Source organism: Gigantopelta aegis, chromosome 15 (genome assembly GCF_016097555.1).
Source record: "Gigantopelta aegis isolate Gae_Host chromosome 15, Gae_host_genome, whole genome shotgun sequence".
NCBI lineage: Eukaryota > Metazoa > Mollusca > Gastropoda > Neomphalida > Peltospiridae > Gigantopelta > Gigantopelta aegis.
The window spans coordinates 34,938,336-34,960,753 of record NC_054713.1 but is presented as its reverse complement, the minus strand read 5'-3'; the positions used below and the strand labels follow the sequence as shown (position 1 = coordinate 34,960,753).

Here is a 22,418-nt window from a genome sequence, read left to right as displayed (position 1 = left end):
CTGACAAAAACAACAAAAGTGAAGGATCCCCAAGTCGAGCCGCAAAAGCACGTGCAGTGTGCACAAACACGTTTTACCGCGACGAGCTCTAGACTGGGAATGACCCAGTTTGCCTACACACAGTATGAAAAGATGACATCGCCAGTTAAAAGTGGAACATTCCACCAAGATCGGTTTTATTTTATTGTTGTACAGCTTAAATGAATTCACTGATGGATAACGAAACGACTTCTGAGCAGCACAATGACAGAAAACTAAAAAACCCAGAACGCCGTTGCGTATTATATTATACATTCATGTATTTGGTTCAGGTATTGGCAAATATGAATCCATGTCGCTAAGGTCAAGGTCAAGGTCAAAGGGTTTTACGTGCACGTTCAGAGCAAGCTGTTGTAGCGCACGCCTGTCGTGGGCACAGGTGCCGGCCTTGGCCGGCCTCTCTGTCCAAGACAGGACCATGTCGCTACACAGTTAATACTTATATAGACGGCCGGTTGGTATACAGTGTGACCGTTGATAAGCGGTTATCGGTGTACAAAGGCCTTCGCTCCAGGTCAGCTGTTTTGATGTATAAACATAATTACAATTGTCAGATACTGAGGTGTGTGCGACACGTTCAGCATGAACGTTTTCCTCCTTTCTCTTGGAGTAATTTTACTAATTGGTGATGTTGTCACTACACAGACCACGAAACCACATATTGTGTTCATAATAGCAGACGATTTAGGTATGGGTTTTTAATTATTATTATTTTAATCTTTTTTATGATTTTCTTTATTCTTCTATTCAGTAATTACGTGCATGTGTCTCTGTCTGTATGTCTCTCTCTCTCTCTCTCTCTCTCTCTGTCTCTCTCTCTCTCTCTGTGTCTCTCTCTGTCTCTGTCTCTGTCTCTCTCTCTGTCTCTGTCTCTCCTGTCTCTTATCTCTCTGTCTCTGTGTCTCTCTCCTCCTCTCTCTCTCTCTCTCTCTCGCTCTCTAAACTAGAAATTATTGGTTGCTTTTAGGAACACGTGCTCTGTGTCTCTCTCTTCCTCTCTCACTCTATCTAAACTCGGAAATATGGTCTGGTTTTCTCTTCCTATCTCTCTGTCCTCTTCTGTCTCTCTGTCTCTCTCTCATGTCTCTCTCTCTCTCTCTCTCTCTCTCCCTCTCCCGTATCTCTCTCGATCTCTCTCTCTCTTCCTTTCTCTCTCCTCTCTCTCTTCATCTCTCTCTCTCTCTATCTATCTCTCTCTGTGTGTGTGTGTGAGAGAGAGAGAGAGAGAGAGAGAGAGAGAGAGAGGGGGGAGGGGGGAGAGACGGAGGGAGGGAGGGAGAGAGAGAGAGAGAGAGAGAGAGAGAAGAGGGGAGAGAGAGAGAGAGAGAGAGAGAGGGAGAGAGGAGAGGGAGAGGGAGGGAGGGAGGGAGGGAGGGAGGAGGAAGGAAGGTCAGGGCACATGAAGAGGTTAATTGTTAAGTGTAGTGTAGTAGGAGAGAAAGAGGGAGAGATTGACAGCCAGTGAGACAGCCAGAATGAGAGATGTATAAAGACACAAAGCGACACTAAAAGACAAGGAAATAGATAAAAAAGAGAGACATAGATAGGCAGACGCACAGACAGAGAGAGATATGTGATACGAGTAGGAGTACATGTATTTCTGTTCACTCTAGGATGGAACGACATTGGTTTCCACAATCCAGAAATAAAATCTCCAAACATCGACAAACTGGCTACAGAAGGTCTTATCCTCAACAGTTCTTATGTCCAACCGCTTTGTAGTCCGTGAGTAACGCACGCACGCATGTACACACACACACACACACACACACACACATACACACACAAACACACACACACACACACACACACATTCAAGCACATACACATACATAAGCACATGCACATACACATACACACACATACACATACACATACACATACACACACATACACATACACACACATACACACACACATACACATACACACACATACACATACACATACACACACACACACACACACAAACACACACACACACACACACACACACACATTCAAGCACATACACATACATAAGCACATACACACATACACATACACACACATACACATACACATACACATACACATACACACATACACATACACATACACACACACACATACACATACACACACATACACATACACATACATACACATACTTATTCTTATTCTTATATACACACATACACATACTTATACACATACACATACATATATGCACACACATACACATACACATACACATACTTATACACATACACATACACATACACATACACATACACATACACATACACATACACATACACATACACATACATATACATATACTTTTATTTGAATGCCAGCATTCTACAGTTACGCTGCTTAGATATGTACTGAAAAACAAAACATAATATCCTCAAGCCCTTTTTTACTTCTCTTTTGCAGATCGAGAAGTGCGATAATGACTGGTTATTATCCCTTCAAAATGGGCCTCCAGGTAATCAGTTTTAAACACACATTTCTACTAACATTCATCCATTAGCAGCAAGGGATCTTTTACATGCACACACCAATACATTGTATGTTCCTGCACACACCAATACATTGTATGTTCCTGCACACACCAATACATTGTATGTTCCTGCACACACCAATACATTGTATGTTCATGCACACACCAATACATTGTATGTTCCTGCACACACCAATACATTGTATGTTCCTGTCGTGGGCCACTGGTTGGGTCGGGAAAAATCCCAGTCAGAGAATGGGTCCGCCGAGGTGGTTCGATTCTACGACATCTGTATGGCAAATCAAGACAGTCTAATGAAATTAACACAACAGATGCCAGTTTCTAGACTACGACGACTCTCAATTTAACTGTGCAAGGGCAGTACAACTAAATTACATATTTAGTAAAGATTTTAAAATTTAGTTTCAACCTGTTTTAAAGAATATGCAAAAAGTGGAAGACTGCATATATTTTCCTTTAAAAAACATTTTGTTTTACAACTTCCTTTCGCTCGTTAGATACGTCTTAAGATAGATGGTATCTAACGGCCACTCAAGGATGTAGCCCAGTGGTAAAGTGCTCGCCTAATGCAAGGTTGGTTTATGATCGGCAAATTATCGTTTCATCTAGTGCACCAGAACTGGTATATCAAAGGTCGTGGCATGTGCTATCCTGGGATGGTGTATATAAAAGATATCTTGCTATTAATTATCAGCTATTTGTAATTTTGTAGTCTTAGAGAGGAAACCCGCTACATTTGTTTCATTTCGTTAAACAAAACAAACTTTAATTCTAATGACCCCCCATGTAATATTTTCTGTTTAGAGATGTAATAAATAGCATAACAAACTCGGTACCAGTTATTATGCAATGTATCTCCATCGTGATATAATTTATATTTTTTACTCGCCAAAGCTCGTGACAAGTAAAACTTATTTCACTCGGAACATAAATTTGATAATAACTGATAACTCGTTTATTGTCCTCTATATATTTTAGCACTTGGTTATTTTGCCGTATCAACCGGTCTGCGTTCCACTCAACATAACGCTTCTACCAGAGGCCCTCAGAGATCTGGGGTACGCTACCCACATGGTTGGCAAGTGAGTATGTTTCTCAGTATACTGCATGAGTTGGCCGTTAGAAACCATTATTTATCTTACAATGAGGTTGTTTGTTTTGGGTTTTTTTAAACGTGTCAAACGAGCGAAAGTGATTTGGATACTTTTTTAAACAACGAGTTGTAAGATAAATGGTATCTAACGGACACGAATGTAGTATTCTATTCCATACACATCCTTAAAAACCAGCCCAAAGTTCAGCCAGGAAACGTTTCGCTAACGTTCGCGAACTATTTGATTGGTGACCATTTGGTTTACCGTGGAGCGCATAAACCAGTCTAGCGAACGTTTTTTTTTCTACTGGATTCGATTCAACTCAGCTCAAGTGGATTTTTTTTCAACTAAAACGTATTTACGACACTCACGCGGCAGTTAACTTACTCGTCATACTGTAATCAGTTTCAAGTTAATTTACACGTCACAGAATAGTCAATTTCAGACGTCCTTATTTCATTGGATGGTATGGCTCTGGTAACCGGGTCATCGCCATGGAACAGCCAATTGCAAGTCTCAATAGTTAACTCCAACATATGTCGGAGACGATATTTATTTACGTCAGGGCATTTCTTACACGGGTGTATAAAAAATATAGAATACTAAACGAGCTTGCCTGTCATTGTCCTGGACAGAGGAGACAGCCGAGGCCGGCACCTGTGCCCAGGACAGGCGTGCGCTACAACTTGCTCTGAATGTGCACGTTAAACAATCATTCCATCCATTGCCTGTCATACCATGTTTATGAAATGAGTGAACAGGTTTGGAATCTGACGAGCGAAAGCGAGTTAGATACCGACATTGTTCACGAGTTTTATATATAAAAAAATGGTATGACAGGCAAGATAGTTTAGTAATTTATTTATTACAAACCAAATGCAAACAAGCCGCAGCGCAGAAGTAAGCAGATGTCGGGACCTACTACACGTTATTTTTCTGCGAATTGGGTCAGCAAGTGATCTATGTCACGCTCAAGTCACCCCAATATTACACTAGTTAGATATTGAGTAATATTTTTATGACATGAGCAATATCTTACACTGGTGTGTAATAAATACTTTTCATTCTCAGCTGTATACTCTGTTTGTGTCGAAAAAGAACCGATTAACTGGTATATATACTCTTCAAAAGAAGAAACGCAAAACCACATTGTCGTAACATTTGGAGAATTGATTTAATTATTGAATGGTGAGTCCGATAATTACCAAATGTTGCAGGATTGTTCACAGTTCACTCTAGTCCATTGTGAGTAAGTGATAGGACACACCACCAAGGTCAAGGTCATCTGGAGTCAATACCGGGTGTGGCCTCCGCGTGTGTTGACAACTGCCTGGCACCGCCTGCCCATTGAAGCAACCAGAGTACGGATGACGTCCCGGGGGATGGTGGCCCACTCGGCCTGCAAGGCTGCTGCCAGCTCGGGCAGGGTCTGGGGCTGTGGTTGTCGCTGTCGGAGGCGTCGGTCCAACTCGTCCCATAGATGCTCAATTGGGTTCAAATCCGGTGATATGATGGCCAAGGAAGGACATTAATGTTGTTGTTCTGTAGGAAAGCCGTTGTGAGACGTGCTGTGTGAGGCCTGGCGTTGTCATGTTGGAACACTGCGTTGGCGTTGGCCATAACTGGAACGATGTGTGGCCGGAGGATATGGTCAATGTAGCCCTGTGCATTCAGGTTGCCCTGCACGTGGACCAGGTCAGTTCTGCCAGTGTGTGAGATGGCTGCCCACACCATGACACTACCCCCGCCGAATCTGTCCACTTCCTGCACGCAGTTTGCCGCATAACGTTCACCACGACGCCTATACACGCGACATCTTCCATCATGACGTCGGAGCAGAAATCGGGACTCGTCACTGAACCACACCTGTCTCCATCGCAGTTGAGGCCATTGTCGATGAATCTGGCACCACTGCAGTCGGAGTCGACGGTGTTGTGGTGTTAAGATGACACCTCGAACTGGACGTTCTGGCACGAATTCCTACCTCACGTAGGCGGTTCCGTACGGTCTGGTCGGATATCCTGCGCAAACCTGGTATTGCTGCGGCTGTGGAGGTGGCAGTAGTCAATCGTTCCCGAAGGTGGCGTACCCGGATGTAGCGGTCCTGCCCGGGGGTAGTGACCCGTGGTCGACCGGATCTAGGGAGGTCACGTGTTGATCCATGTTGCTGGTAACGGTCCCACAGTCTGGAGATGGTGCTTGGGGACACATGGAATGCCCTGGCAACGGCCGTTCTGGATTCGCCTGCGTCTAGTCGGCCGATGGCATTGTTTCTCTGCGGTTCACTGAGACGTGGCATGTCCTGGATTGTCAACTGTCGGCCAGATACAGAGGCCAGACAAGCGAACACCCTGCACTTTTATACTGTCGATGTTCATGTTGCACGTGCAGACAACGCACGTGCAGTGGTGACATGGTTTGCTCGTGGCTGCGTTTTTGCGAATATTCACATTTTGAAACTTTATTTTACAGTAGCTGCGTTTTATCGAATGTAACCTTGGGAATGTGTTTGGGACATGCAATAACCTTATATTCACAAAGCATGAACCGGTAGGAAACATAAAATCGGAGTTATAACCCATTTGTACCCTTTTGCGTTTCTTTTTTTGAAGAGTATATATAAAATTAGGCAATATATGCTCAAATATATGGTATACCCGTCACAAATTGCTAAACTAATGAAATTAACAGTGTTTGCTCAGAATTTGTTCGAACAGGTAGTAATTTGGTTTTAAAGTTAAGGTAGTCTCAGATCGGATGTCATCAATATTAGATTAGTCCATATTTTTTTTTAATTTACGTACTTCCCAGGGAATTTTGTGCCTAAAGTGGCAACTCAGTTGTTCTTACATACGTTTCAAAACTATCACTTCCATTATTTATCCTTAAATATCCAAGATGGCCACCACAGTAAATACTAAAACATGAATTCTAAGTGAGGTGTATTCATAATATTAATAGTTATTCCTATGTTTTATATGTTTAAGAATTGATATACGTTACCTTTTAAGTGTTTTAGTCAGTTAAATATAAAATATAAATTCGTATTACAGCTAGATGATAATACTGTTATTTAAAAATGCATAAATCTCTGTTTCCTTGGATGAAGATAACTTTTACCTTTGTTCTATGAAATAGTACATAGAAATTGAAGATGGCCACCATGAACCTACTGGAATAGGAAATACAATAGCTCGGCTTCTAACTGGGATACATTCACGATATTAGTGGTTATTCCTATGTTTTCTATCTGACGAGATTGATATATGATTGGTCTGAATTGTTTTAAGCAGTCACATTTACGTAAAATTAACATAAACACAGAAATGACCACTACATTGAAAACTTACGCATTAGTCTTTTTCACTCAGAAATGTGGAAAGAATAATATATTAAAGATATAATTAAAGGGACATACCCTAATTTTAAAACTCTAAGGCATAATTTTCACCTTGACTCAACCCGTAAAAATGGACACTAAGTTTTGTTAATTTACAAACATGTAACAAATTTGGATACAACAGAGTGAAACAAGAGTCTGTGATGTTGAAATATCCTTAAAAATAGACTGAAACGCGATTCCATCACAGTTATTTCTCAGATGCACATGCGTTTTTAAAAATATGAAATAAAATGCATTTTGTGGTATTAGGAACACCAAGATAACCAGAAACACTTCAGTTGTACGGAAATGGATAATCTAAACAATAACATATAAGTAATGTTTGATTTCAATGATCATAAACGGTTCTAATAGTGAAAAATATGCCATAGAGTTTAAAAACTAGGGCATGTCCCTTTAATAGTAAAGTTAATCATTTGAACTTAGATCGGGGCAGATTTCTGATAATGTTAGGGTTATATTAAGTTGTAATAAACATTTTAGAGAACTGTTGTCAATAACCAAGTTTTGTTGATTATTCATACTTGATATTTTCGTTGACAATTCAGCATTGTGATTTTATTTATAGACTAATCCACACTGAAACGTAACGGAATTATTGTTTCCTTGTAATACATGCTCCCCATTGTTATTTTGTGAGTCAGCTTGTTATCTCAAACCTGAAACAATAGTTGTATTCATAGATTTCATAACCAGTGTATACATTTGTTAAAACAATTAAAGGGACATACCCTAGTTTCAACCCGTGAAAATTAACACTAAGTTTAGTTAATATACAAAGCTGTAACACATTTAGATAAAGTTAAAATTTAGTTAAACTGAGTCTGTGACTTTGAAATGGTGAAATACCCTCTAAAAACGGACTAAAATTCGACTCCATAACTGTTTCTTCTCAAATGCACGTGCGTTTTTAAAAATATGAGAAATGTAATTTGTGATATTAAAAACACCAGGATGACCAAAAACACTTCGAATGTACGAAAATTGATAATCTAAACCATAAAATCTAAGTAAAGTATGGCTTCAGTTGTCAAAAAACAGCTATAATAGTCAAACATATACCTTAGTATTTAAAAACTAGGGTATGTCCCACTAAAAGTACTGAATATTTTTTGTTTTCTGGATGGGTCAATTTTGTTATGGTAAATGTCATCTCGCAGCAGCATTTTCGTTATCACAGTCAATCAAAGCAAGGTTATATGTTCCCTAAATTGTTGTGAGGAGTATAAACGTGTCTAACTAGTTTGACAATTTCTTCTAAAATGTACGGATACCACACAAGATAATTGATACAATTTGGGTCTTAATTCATTGTTGTTCTTTTTTTTTCTTCAAAATTTCGTTTTATTTAACGACACACACACTCACCACATTATTGTTTTACTTCCACAGTTATAAGAGCAGGATGTAGCCCGGTGGTAAAGCGTTCGCTTGATGCGCGGTCGGCCTGGGATCGATCCCCGTCGGTGGGCCTATTGGACTATTTCTCGCTCCAGCCAGTGCACCACGACTGGTATATCAAAGGCCATGGTATGTGCTAGCCTCTCTGTGTGATGGTACATATAAAAGATCCCTTGCTGCTAATCGAAAAGAGTAACCCATGAAGTGGTGACAGCGGGTTTCCTCGCTTAATATCTGTGTGGTCCTTAACCATATGTCCGACGCCATATAACCGTAAATAAAATGTGTTCAGTGCGTCGTTAAATAAAACATTTCCTTCTTTCCTTCCTACCACAGTTATATGACGTCGGACTTAATTCTAAGACCACGTAGATAATGAGCGTGTTACGGCAACGCATCACCATCTATTGTGCCGTTACTGTGTATGTATGTACGTATGCCCACAAATGACTGTCAGGTCAGATGTCGGGAATTAACGTGCTTATATTAATTTAATGTTCAAGCACGCTCGTTGCGAGCACGATTTCTGACTAGGGCCAGAAACTGTACTCACAACGAGAGGGGTGGGGAGAGTGTTAGTGTAAAAAAAAAAAAAAAAAAAAAAAAATTAATAAAGGTTTATACAAATGATTAGATAAAAATACTAATTAATGGTTAAATAAACTTTATTTACAAGGAAGTTAAAAAGTGTTTATACAAAGGGTTAAAAAGGGTTTCTACAAATGATTACGTAAAAAGTAGAATATTGACAATAAAATATGTCTGGTTAATCTGGTATTTATGTCGGAGGAGAGTAGACGGGAAGGTCTGCCCATTTTTAATTCATTTCCCTAGGCCGTCCCATCCACCACCTCCACCATAATGGAAATGCTAAGAATTGGAAAGTGGAGATTGATGAATGATATCTCCATATTAACCATAACATGAACCCGCATAAGTGCCGTTACTTGTTGGATGGATGGAAACTGGGGTTAACGTGCCCCTATCCACAAGGGTTCAGGCACGCCCACTTCGGATTTAGCCTCTGACATCGCCAGTGACCAACTCCGGAGCAGGAGGTGGGGGAGGTGGTGGTTGATGGGGACAATTTAAATTGTGGTAAGACCACTTAAAATAAGTTAATAATAATAGTGGCTCTATAAATAATTAGATTCTTTTAAAGTATTTAATATTGCACCAATTAACCTAAAGCCTGTCATTAACAATTACTTTTATATTTAGTTGGTGCCACTAACATTTCTGTTTCGGGCTGGTCGAATGAAAATAATTAATCTATACTAATATAATTAATTTAAACCTTAACATCAATTAAGTTTATTAAGCCCTGGAGGATCAAGGATTCGTAGAGGGGGGACCGTTGCGCCCATTCTTCTTTGCGGTCCAACATCCGGAAGACCCACTGGGGGGGGGGGCGTTCCGGGGGGGGGGGGGAGGCCTCCTACCAGGCAAACCTACCGGCCCAAACCGCCAACACCCTATCGCTCCCAAAAAGCTCCCTATCACGGCGTCCACCCCTCATCCCCCCCCCCCCCCCCCCCCCCCCCCAGGTTATCCATCCAGCGGAGCGGGTATTAGTATATCAAGATGGTTCATTAATTCATATAGTGATAAGCCCTCCAATCGCCGTCCGGAGTGGTGGTGAAACGCATCAGTACTTGTTGTAGCAGCTTAATATAGTCCGGTTTAGAAAATAGTTCTTCATAAAAAATTGCCTCTATTAGAAACATACTTATCTGCCTTTGATTTGCATAGCGCTAAGCGGCCCCAATCAGCCACTAAAGGACTTCCGGCGCGTTCACGCTCCAGTCGCTTGCAACAGAGGCCCTTTGTTACTACTGAACTGTGGAGTAATCATCAACTTGTTCTTTTAATTATTGACCTTAATAAAAAATTTATTACTATTAGTGTTTGTCAGATTGTGTACAAAATTCTGATATGCATTTTGAAATCTTTCTTTGATGATTACAAGAAGGTTAACCTCTGTAATATTTCAATAATCCATTGGTTTGAAGTTCTTGTAATAATGTACTACTAGCTGATAAAAATGTGCAAGTGGTATAGGGCTACTTGTATAACAGGAACAAGGATCGGTACTTTCACACAGGGCTTCTAGAATTTTATAAAAATCCACTATCCATGGGATCAGTGATTTTAAAAATGTAGTAGCCATGATTAAAAATGCACTAGCCATACTTTTAAATAAATACAATTTTACTAATAGTAATAATCAGATATGTCACCTAAAGAGGGAGATAAAGCTTACAAATCCTTAGATAAGGATGGAAAGAGGGGGCAGGATATTCATATTTACAAAATAAGTAAATGCAGCATTTGACAAGAGCTTTTTCCAGTAGCCGTCGGGCTAGTTATAGTAATTATTTACTAGCCCAACATTGAATACCACTAGCTATGGGAGTGAGGCTATCATAATCTAGAAGCCCTGCTTACATGAAGGTGGCTGACAAACATTTCGTGGTTGACCTCTGTTGATTTTTGTTTACACGGTACTTGTCAGTTGAGAGCACTCCCTAAAATGAGCAGTGACATGTCACTCTCGATAGTGTTGTATTTTTCACAGAATATATTCTGACATAGATATTGTATTGAACTGCATGGAGTAATTAATGGTGGTGTGGAACCTTAAATGTGGCCACGCCTGACATTGGTGAGATATGTGTCAGAACAATGTTGTCATAAAGTATTGTTACATTGACTTTTCTGTTCGGTGTAAACGTTAATGTGTGTTTATTTTTAATATCTATATATCATTATATGTTAATTCATCGGCACCCTTTTAACAAAAACGGGCTATATAAGTGTGTCTATCTATTCGTGTATGGTGTCCTGGTGGGTGTATACCACCAAATCAAATCCCATAGACGATAATAGTACCATACGTGGCTAAAACGCAGCGTACCAATCGAAATACACACCACGGTTATAAATACCACCACCCCTCACCCTTAAAGTGAATCAGAAAGAAATGGGGGCCAAGCTACTCATTTTAAAGATAATGGGCAGCGTCTATGACTACCCTAGTTCGCACAAAATTTGAGTACTTTTCAAAACCTTTTTACAAGTAACCCATATATGTTTCAAACACAAGGCTACTTTACACAGTGATACTAGATGAAATAAAATTGCATACATGTTTTGCCCAGATGAAAGTAATTTTTTGTTTTACAACCAAAACCTTCACATTTATCACCAATCACAGGATTTGTGGTGTTAACTTCTCTATCAAACGTTGGGTGCACCTCGAAATTTGAACCAGCCGGAAGTTATTTGGTTTAGTACTACCTGTTAGTAAGACACCTATATTGAAACTCTAAAACACACCTACCTTAAGCCCCGCCTACACACTTACTATGATTAAAGTAATACGCATATATGGCAAATGATGAGACACGCCTACATTACTCCACGCTTACATTGCTTAAATACCCGAATACTAAAACTTGTTGAGGCACGCCTACTATGATAAAAGTAATACAACTATATAAAAACATAATATTGAGAAACGCTACATTAAGCCACCCCTACTATTATTAATGTAACACGCCTATACTGAAACGTGTTGAGACACGCCTCCATTAAGGCACACCTACATTTAGCCATGCCTGCTATAATAAAAATAATACAATATATTGAAACATAATATTGAGAAACTACATTAAGCCACGCCTACTATTATTAAAGTAACACCTATATTGAAACGCGTTGAAACACGCCCACATTAAGACACGCCTACTATACTAAAAGTAATTCACCCATATTGAAATATTTGAGGCATGTCTACATTGAGACACGCCTACATTAAGCGACGCCTACATTAAGCCACGCCTAATGTGTTAACCCCGCCTGTTTCTATGGTGTTTGTCTTTCAGGTGGCATCTCGGCTTCTGCAGTTGGAACTGCACGCCCACGTACCGCGGCTTCGACTCGTTCTTCGGCTACTACAACGCGGACGAAGACTACTACACCCATACTGTCGGTACGTTGCTAATTGCATTTAATTTTTGACAAGGACGGGACGTAGCCCAGTGGCAAAGCGCTCACTCGATGCGCGTTCGGTCTAGGATCGATCCAAGTCAGTAGGCCCATTGAACTATTTCTCGTTCCAGCCTGTGCAGTACGACTGGTATATCAAATGCCATGGTATGTGCTACCCTGTCTGTGGGATGGTGCGTATAAAAGATCCCTTGCTACTAATGGAAAGATGTAGCGGGTACCGGCCTCGGTGGAGCAGTGGTTAAGCCATAGGACTACAGGCTGATAGGTACAGGGTTCGCAGCCCGGTACCGGCTCCAACCCAAAGCGAGTTCTTAAGGGCTCAGTGGGTAGGTGTAAGACCACTACACCCTCTTCTCTCTCACTAACCACTAACCAACTAACAACTAACCCACTGTCCTGGACAGACAGCCCAGATAGCTGAGGTGTGTGCCCAGGACAACGTGCTTGAACCTTAATTGGATATAAGCACGAAAATAAGTTGAAATGAAATGAAATGTCACAAATTACCAAAATGTTTGACATCCAATAGCAGATGATTAATAAATCAATTTGCTATAGTGGTGTCTTTTCTTTCTTTTTTGACAAAAAATAGTTTTTTATTTTATTTTATTAAAGTTCGAGATTGATTGTGTTACGTTTTTTTCAGTTAATCTTTTATTAAATTACACATTTATATACTACTCAAAAGAATTTAAGGTTCAAAAATGTATAACCAAGTAAGTTTCAGAGTGTATTAGATTGATGATGTAAACGACACCAAAAATTTAATTTATTGTTCCATATTTACAAAAACCCACAAATAAACGTCACTGTATACAAGAAAGTCACAGGACATGCTGTCAAAGTTGAAGGTTGTCAAACATGGATTTTACACATTAGAACATTCGTTTACTAGTGTGAGAATCCACCCCTGGCGCGAATACACTCGACACATCGTTGCCTCATGCTGTTGATCAGACGTCTGAAGAACTCTTGGGGAATGGCCTGCCACTCTGCCATAAGAAGTTGACCCAGATCATGAAGGTTGGCCGGAGGGGCATGGTTATCCCGAACTCTCCTGCCTAATTCGTCCCAGGCGTTCTCTATTGGGGCCAAGTCAGGCGAATATGCTAGCCAATCCATCCTGGCGATACCTTGTTGTCTGAGAAAGTCCGTTACCACCCTGGCGCGGTGGGGTCTGGCATTGTCATCCTGCAGAACTGCCCCGCCGCCAATCTGCTGAAGGCCTGGGAGAACCAACGGCCGGATAATCTCATTCAGATAGCGGATTCCATTCAGACTGCCATCCACCACATAGAGGGGGGTCCTGTGGGGGGATAGAGATGCCGCCCCACACCATGTCGAACAGCCTGGCGACGGCAGCGTAGATTATTGGCTCTCAGGACCCATATTCACAAAAAGGTGTAAATTTACGTCTACGACTAGCACTTACGTGTGCCGTAGATTTACGTTTACGTGCAAGAAGCACCTTATTCTCAAAGACGGTCGTAAATGTAAACGTAACTTAGTTGGACGTAAATCTACGATTTAACACTCTCACTGGAGTAATTAATAAAAACACATTAGAAACGATGGCTACCGGGTAAATAACAAATGCGCAAAACGCAATTTTGTTTGTCGTCTGCTAACAATAACATCGCGAACCGTGAACCATGGCATTTTGGTACTGGTTGGGATCCGCGTTTTGGTACGAACTTGAAGACATTTCTTAAAAAGGAAAAGATAACTCAGGAGAAATTGGCCGAGTCGAAAAAATCCGTTCGATCACCATCAAAAATATGTTCAATCCGTGGTCGTTCGCCATCGCAAACTGCTTCAGTTATTGGAATGTTGCCAATTTCCGTAAATAATAGTAAATGACGGCAATCGTGCTTGATTTATTATATATACACGACATACGTGCAGCGTTAGTTGTAACCGGAGGCACTCTTATATTTACGTCCAACTTTACACGTAACTTACGTTTTCGTTGTTTCGTGAATAGCTCTTCGGTCGTTGATTTACTTTTACGTGTAAAACTAGACTTACGATGTTTTGTGAATATAGGTCCAGATGATTGCGTATGGTTTGATCAGACACTCGAGTTCCAGTCGCAGTCCGCAGATTGTCACGTAATCGGCGTGCAGTGGTTGTGCGTTGACGTAGAGCCATATTGATGATGTAGCGGTCCTCTCTATTTGTAGTGATTCGGGGTCTTTCCGGACGTGGACGATTTCGAACAGAATTCGTTGCTTGGTATCGTTGCCACAGTCGGCCAACGACACTCTGACTGACACCAAGTCTCAGAGAAACATTTCTTTGGGTATTGCCATCCTGAAGCCAAGCAATAGCCCTTCCTCGATCTTCGATAGTCAGTTGACGTCGTACCATTGTCGAATTTGGAGTATGCACCGTACACGAACGCAAGCTCCAATTATACGGAAATTCAGCATTGGGAACATGGAATACACATGCAAAGCGTGCAAATGAAGCGCTTTGTGAAAAAGCAAGTTATGGGCACTTAGCAGACCTTTCGCTTTCGCCCTAATTTACGTGCAAATGTCAGCATGTTTTCGCCATTAGAACTAGTCGACAGTGTCAATGACAGTGGATTTTAATTCATTTATGGGTTGCTTAGACCCACTTTCGTCAAAATGGAACAATACCATGCGTGACATTATGGTCTAGCTAATATAATTGACATTCAGAAAATAATGTCGAAAATATCGTCTGCCCTTAAATTCTTTTGAGTAGTGCTAGTTTGATTTGTGTCATAATATCTTATAAAGATGTAATTAATGTTTCATTTATATCGACCATCTGTACCAATGAAACCTATGTTTCTTGGTCTGGGTGTTTTCATTGATCAGAGTTTATCTAAAAATTACTTTAAGTTTAATCATCAAGATAAACCTCAATATCACAGATTGTTGAGATGTTCTAGTTCTTGAGAGCGAAAAAAAAATCGATAGAATTTTTTAAAATAATATTAGAAGCGTCATATTTCGTAGAACAACATGTCCAAAATCCATTAAAGAGTTCTTAAGGGCTTAATGGGTAGGTGTCAGGACATTACACCCTCTTCTCTCGCTAGTCTTCTCAAAGCTCAGAAACAAAGACCCGGTACCGGCTCTAACCCAGAGCGAGTTTTAACGACTCAATGGGTAGGTGTAAGGCCACTACACCCTCTTCTCTCTCACTAACCACAAACAACTAACAACTAACCCACCGTCATGGACAGACATCCCAGATAGCTGAGGTGTGTGCCCAGGACAGCGTGCTTGAACCTTAATTGGATATATAAGCACGAAAATAAGTTGAAATGAAAGAAACAAAGGTTTCTTTTGATGGAATACTTTTAATTGTGTGTTTGCTTAATTAGTAACATGATTCGTCGTGTCGGCATCAGTGTAAAAATTACTGCCCATGGAAACTCCATTACGATTGCGATCACGTGGCATTCTCAAAAAGTGTGGGGTGGGACGTAGCCCAGTGGTACAGTGCTCGCTCGATGCGCGGTCGGTGTGGGATCGATCTCCGTCGGTGGGCTCATTGGGCTATTTCTCGTTCCAGCCAGTGCACCACGACTGGTATATCAAAGGCTGTGGTATGTGCTACCCTGTCTGTGGGATGGTGCATATAAAAGATCCATTGCTGCTTATCGAAAAGAGTAGCCCATGGAGTGGCGACAGTGGGTTTCCTCTCTCAATATCTGTGTGGTCCTTAACCATATGTCTGACGCCATATAACCGTAAATAAAATGGGTTGAATGCGTCGTTAAATAAAACATTTCCTTCCTTCCTTCTCAAAAATTGTAATCGATTATAATTACTGACTACGATTACCCCATCTCTGATTTTCACTAAGCTTTTTTGAAGAAAACAATTTTTATTCGAGTTTGTATGTATATTCTTTGATATATGTACATGCAGGTATGTGCAATTTTCAGATGATTATTTGGATCTTCGTGACAATAAAACACCTGCCAGAAATCTGAATGGAACTTATTCAACGGTATGAACGTGCTTTGTTTTATTGTATTTTGTTATTTAAACATCAACTTGTTGTTTAATGCTAGGCTCAGACTGCCAACTGTTACGTCGAAGCTGGCCAACTCGGCTGTTGCGTTGTAATTTCCCCAACTCTCGACTTACGATGGGTGCGTTGAGATTAACAACTAATGGGTTATACGACGATAATCGATATGTAAGAACGCCCAGACTAACAACTGGACAGTCGTAGAAATCGTCAGAGCAGAAAATTGGCCAACTCTGAGCTGGAAGTTGGTAGTTTCATCCTAGCATGGTTTATACGACTATAATCGAGTTGTAAGAGCGCTTAGAATAGCGACTGAACAGTCGTAGAAGTCGTGTGAGCAGAAAGGTGGCCAACTTTGTGCTAACAGTTGGTAGTTTGAGCCTAGCATAACTTATACCAATAACCAGGCGATAACTTATATTCCTGGTTGCATCCAGCTGACGATTTAGCATCTTAACCTTGGAAGTTCAGTTTACTATCCGACTGATTTTTCAATTTGGAGGTTAATTTTAATGGGTTATTGCTAAAAAAAAAAGAGAGAGAAGAAACCAGCTATTGCCAGTTAAGTTTCTCCTTTAGAATAGAAGTATGAATTATATATTACAAATACGTTATAACTATATTATATAATTTACCGAGAGTCAGAAAAAAGCAGTAGGTATTTCTCTGATATTTTCTATAGAAATATCAGATCATATATATTAAGCATGCGGGCAAAGGATATATATATTGGTAACAACTGTAACTGAAAGAAGATATTGTTCAAATCGGGGGGAAAAAATTAATAAAATGCTTTTGACCCCCCCCCCCCCCCCCCCCCCCCCCCCCCCCCCTCCCAAAAAAAAAAAAAAAACCCTACCCCACAAATCACATAACCTTTTTGGTATCTTTTATTTGCAATAAAACATCATTTTTCAGCATTACTTAGCTTGGCATATTGAAGAAAGACAGAACTAAAAAACTATTTCTTTGATAGGGAGACTAGTTCAGGCAACACACGTGGACAAATATTTTAATATACAATGCTGTGTTGTTGCAATAAATAAGTTATGTGTTTTCTGCTTGAAACTCATTTATTTATTTTTTTAACTGATTTCAATATATAATTTTTCCACATACATAATATATATGATGTGACATTCCTATAAGAACATATTCACTGAAATACCAATTGTGTTATTTATGTCTCTCAGTATACGTTTTCAGTATGTTGTAATATGTTAACCGTGTTTCTGTATTATGTGATAAAGACTGTATGCACAGTTTAGAAATGATTTTCAGAACTATTTCGCCTCCTTGGCGACAGACATCATCAACAGACACAACAAAAGCCAGCCTCTCTTTCTGTACCTACCGTTCCAAGCCGTCCACGAGCCTATTGAGGTTTGTACATTTTGAAACTTTTTTTTTCTTCTTTTTTATCCCAGTGCCCCCTGTCCTTTCTCGCCTTTGAATTCCATCTCATTTCTTCCCGATCTGGCAACTCCTCCTATCTTTCAACTTCTTTCACTGTCCACATCCACATCCCAGTCGTTGTCTCTCCAACCGCGACAGGTGCTTGTCACTTGTGGCTATCTGTGCCACACACCTGTTCCCCATCAGCTTTTAGCTGTGGGCTTAGTCTGACAACTTCAGGGAGTGTTCAGTAATTACTTCTGGCATTGTTAAGAGGCACTTTTAACCACCTACTATGCACCCCTACTACCGGCGGTCGTTAGTTAGTGCCGTGGATCAGACCAGCTTTATTAGTGGCAGAGGACGAGGATGCCAGGTGGATGCAGGGAAATACACAGAGACTGCACCCATGGAGGAAGTTGAGACAGGTAAGCAATGGTGTGGACAGCTCAGAAGACAGAGTCTGAGAAAATTGGAAAGTTTTTTATATTAAGATAATGAGAATGATAGGCAGAGGGTGATAGATGAGAAAGATGCGTGAATGTGTGAGCCAGCTTTGACGGGATTTGAACCACTGTCGTTAGCTTGATTTTCCAGCAGCTTATCCACTAGACCACGGAGCCCACTACATTTTGAAACTTAATTTCTGTACTCGTCAACACAAATCATTAACTAATCAATCGTGGTTGGTATATTTTCAGCGTAACATATTTACTAATCATTGTCGATATTTTGTTCACCCCTACCACCACCCCCTTTAATAAACCTTGTGCGCTGAATTTACAATAAAACAAAACAGTTTGTTTTGTTTAACGACACCACCAGATCACATTGATTTATTAATCCTCGGCTATTGGATGTCAAACATTTGGTCATTCTGAAACTACGTGTAGTCATCAGAGGAAACCCGCTAATTTTTTTCTAATGCAGCAAAGGATCTTTTATATGCACTTTCCCACAGACAGGATAACACATTATCACGACCTTTGATATACCAGTCGTGGTGCACTGGCTGGAACGAGAAATAGCCCAATAGGTCCACCGATGGGGATCGATCCCAAACCGACCACGCATCAAGCGAACGCTTTACCACTGGGCTACGTAATACTAGTAATTGTATTTTAAAAGCTGTATATGATGAAATGTATGAGAATGAAGATAATTGGTTAACGAATGTTAGAAGGGAACTTAATATGTTGGGTCTTAACTATATATGGAATCTAACCTATGTTGAGGACCATTATTTTAATGTAATTAAGGAAAGATTATGCGATAGTTTTAAACAACATTGTTTTAGTAAATTAATTACCACGCCTAAGGGCATTCTGTATCGAACTTTGATAAACGAGTTTAAATTACAAATTTACCTTACTAAGCCATAGAAGGAAAATATTTAAAAGAAATAGCAAAAATGAGATTATGTGCACATAAATTAAATATCGAATCTGGTAGATACAGGAACATTAACAGTGAGGAAAGAGTATGTGCACTTTGCAACAGTAATGAGATAGAAGATGAGTTTCATTTTATATTGCAATGTCCACAATATTACGACCTAAGAAAAAAGTATATAAAAAGTTATTACTATATGCGACCCAGCGTTTTTAAACTTTCACAACTTTTAACCACTGGAAATAATAAAGACCTAAACAATCTTGGGAAATACCTAATAACGGCAAATATAATACGGAATTCTTTAATTAATTAATAGAATAAAAAAACTAGTGTAATTTTATAATAATTTAATGAATAGTGAAATATAATTATTGTTATTTATAAGTATGTATTGATCATATAAATATTTTAATTCGATGTTACTTAATTATCTTATTGATTAATTAAGTAATTGAATGATTAATTATATTATTTATTATTATCCACCATTGTTTGTACATATTGTATATAGATGTATTTATATTTATGTTATTATTAATGCTGATAAGATGTAAATCTTAAGGCAATAAAGAACTTGAACTTGAAATTGAACGTCCCGCCCCCGAATTTACAAAGTGTGTTTTTTGTGTCACACGTCGTGTAACTACATAGCTATTTCAATGCTTAAGTACCCGTGTTAAACAACAACAATAACAACAACGACTTCAACAACAACAACAACAACAACAACAACAAAAACACCCCTCACCCCCCCAAAAAAAAGAAGAAAAAAAAAGAAGAGAAAAACAACAACAAACAAAAAACCATCACGCTTTGTAAATTCGGCGCTATATGTTTTTTTACTAAAATGTAGATTATATTACCGCTCTTTGGGGACAAAATATCTTTCTTTTCAAATATACAACATGTATATACAAAGCCTTTCGCATTACCATTTTAAAATGCCTTTATCTGCATGTAATTTTTAAACTTGTATATTTCCCCGTAATTTGATTTCCTTTGAGTTCTCTTCTTAGACATGCATATTTGACTGAGTTGCACCAAATTGCTTATATTTTGATTTGATTAGTTTAAAGGGACATACCCTAGTTTTTAAACACTACGGCATATTTTTGACTGCTGTAGCCGTTTTTGATAATTGAAATCATACTTTACTTAGATTTTATTGATTAGATTATCAATTTCCGTACATTCGAAGTGTTTTTGGTCATCATTGTGTTTTAATATCACAAAATGCATTTCTCATATTTTTAAAAACGCACGTGCGTCTGAAAAGTAACAGTTGTGGAGTCGAGTGTTAGTCTATTTTTAGAAGGTATTTCACCATTTTAAAGTCACAGACTCATGTTTTACTCAATCGTAACTTTATCCAAATGCGTTATAGGTTTGTAGATTAACTAACTTGTTGTTAATTTTCACAGCTTGATACTAGGGTCTGTCCTTGTAAATTAGTTAATTATATATATTTTTAGGTTCCCAAAAGGTACGAAGATCTGTATCCAAATATACAAAATGAAGGCAGAAGAAAGTTTAGTGGTAAGATTAATAATAGACTGTATATGTCAGACCAATCGTGTTTAGGCCCTCTATCTCACAATGCATAATAATGTTTTCTTACATACCCGTTGGTGAGAACACCATACGTTATTTTTAATAACACGTGGTTGTTTACACATGTACGTGTGTTAACACTTTTAAGGCATACGACTGGCTGCTCCTAGGTGATGACCAGGTCACCACTGTCATACATCCAATGAAAAACTACACGATGGAAATCAATTACATTGTGACGTATAGTTAACCCGACAATCATGGGTATGTGACGCGTAAGTCGGCTACAAGTGCAACGACTGTAAATAACTTTTAGTCGAAAAAGATGTTAAAATTTGCTTAAAAACTTATTTTTGAGGATATGTAAGAAATAGAATAATACATTCGTGTCCGTTAGATACCATTTAAAAACGTATCAAACTCGCTTTCGCTCGTTAGATACCATGTATTTCACAACTCGCTTTCGCTCGTTAGATACATTTTAAAACAACTCGTTGTGAGATAAATGGTATATAACGGTCACGAACGTATTATTCACTATCTAATTAATTACTGGCTATTTGTGTACGCTTACTATCGTTATTGCATTTGAACATGGCAAATACATTTGGTTTATATTTGGAATTTCAGTTCTTGCTTTCTGTAGAAGTTTTGTAACTTCGCATACATCATCCATACATTTAAATTTCAGGGTTTTTTATGGGTTGTGTGGGGGGTGGGGTGGGGGGTGTTTTAAAAAGGTATTTTAGCCTCTGTGTATTTTTTGTTTGTTTATTTTTTCTTTAGGATTTTTTTTCTTTCTTTCTTTTTCCTTTATTTAGGAATGGTATCTGCGTTGGACGAGGCTGTAGGAAACGTGACGTCTGCCTTGAAACAAAATGGAATGCTGGATGATACGCTGATATTCTTCACGGCAGATGTAGGTCAAAGTTCATTTTCAAACCCACAGGTTATGTCCATGCCTCTGCTTTGTTCTGTTATTTCATATCGAAAGGCTTGAGGGCCGATAAAATGTCTGTGCACCGATACGATGTTGGCTTTCTGGTAACACTAATCGTTTCCACAGGCAGATATTGCACTCCATCCTCGTTTTGCAATATTTCGGATATATCGAAGTTACCCTCAGAGAGAGAGAGAGAGAGAGAGAGAGAGAGAGAGAGAGAGAGAGAGAGAGAGAGAGAGAGAGAGAGAGAGAGAGAGAGAGAGAGAGAGAGATATACAGATATACAACATGTATACAGATATAGATATAGATATAGATAGATAGATGGATATCTTTCCTGTTTATTAAGAAAAATAAAAAATAAGGTTCGAACATTATGCCGCCGCCTGTCTGGCAGTGTCAACATATAGCGCAATGCCTATGACGTCTGTTGCCAGATCTGTAGTTGACGCCAGCACATACGTGGTTTGTTTTGTCGTATTCGATTCAGTGTGTTTTATTTTGGACTGGTATAATAGCTAGACCCAGATCCAGACCCGGTGTGTGTTTGGGCTTTATGGTTTTATCCGTGTTTATCTCAAGTCGTCCATATTGTTGTTCAAAAGATTCACCCTAAGTCTAATTGGGAGTGTAATTTCGAGGCTAATATCTAGACTA

The 22,418-nt window shown here is 39.3% G+C and overlaps 1 protein-coding gene across 1 annotated transcript in view; it reads left to right on the top strand.

Moving 5' to 3' along the window:
* The first annotated feature begins 428 nt into the window (after window positions 1-428).
* LOC121390548 (arylsulfatase B-like) overlaps window positions 429-22,418 on the top strand; it is a 28,023-nt gene continuing 6,033 nt past the window's right edge. The window contains exons 1-9 of the mRNA XM_041522384.1: window positions 429-727; window positions 1,653-1,764; window positions 2,461-2,512; window positions 3,527-3,630; window positions 12,334-12,440; window positions 16,389-16,453; window positions 17,759-17,860; window positions 20,740-20,803; window positions 21,640-21,737. Of these exons, the coding sequence (XP_041378318.1) occupies window positions 622-727; window positions 1,653-1,764; window positions 2,461-2,512; window positions 3,527-3,630; window positions 12,334-12,440; window positions 16,389-16,453; window positions 17,759-17,860; window positions 20,740-20,803; window positions 21,640-21,737 (810 nt within the window). The 5' untranslated portion in view covers window positions 429-621. The remainder of the gene's footprint in view (window positions 728-1,652; window positions 1,765-2,460; window positions 2,513-3,526; window positions 3,631-12,333; window positions 12,441-16,388; window positions 16,454-17,758; window positions 17,861-20,739; window positions 20,804-21,639; window positions 21,738-22,418) is intronic.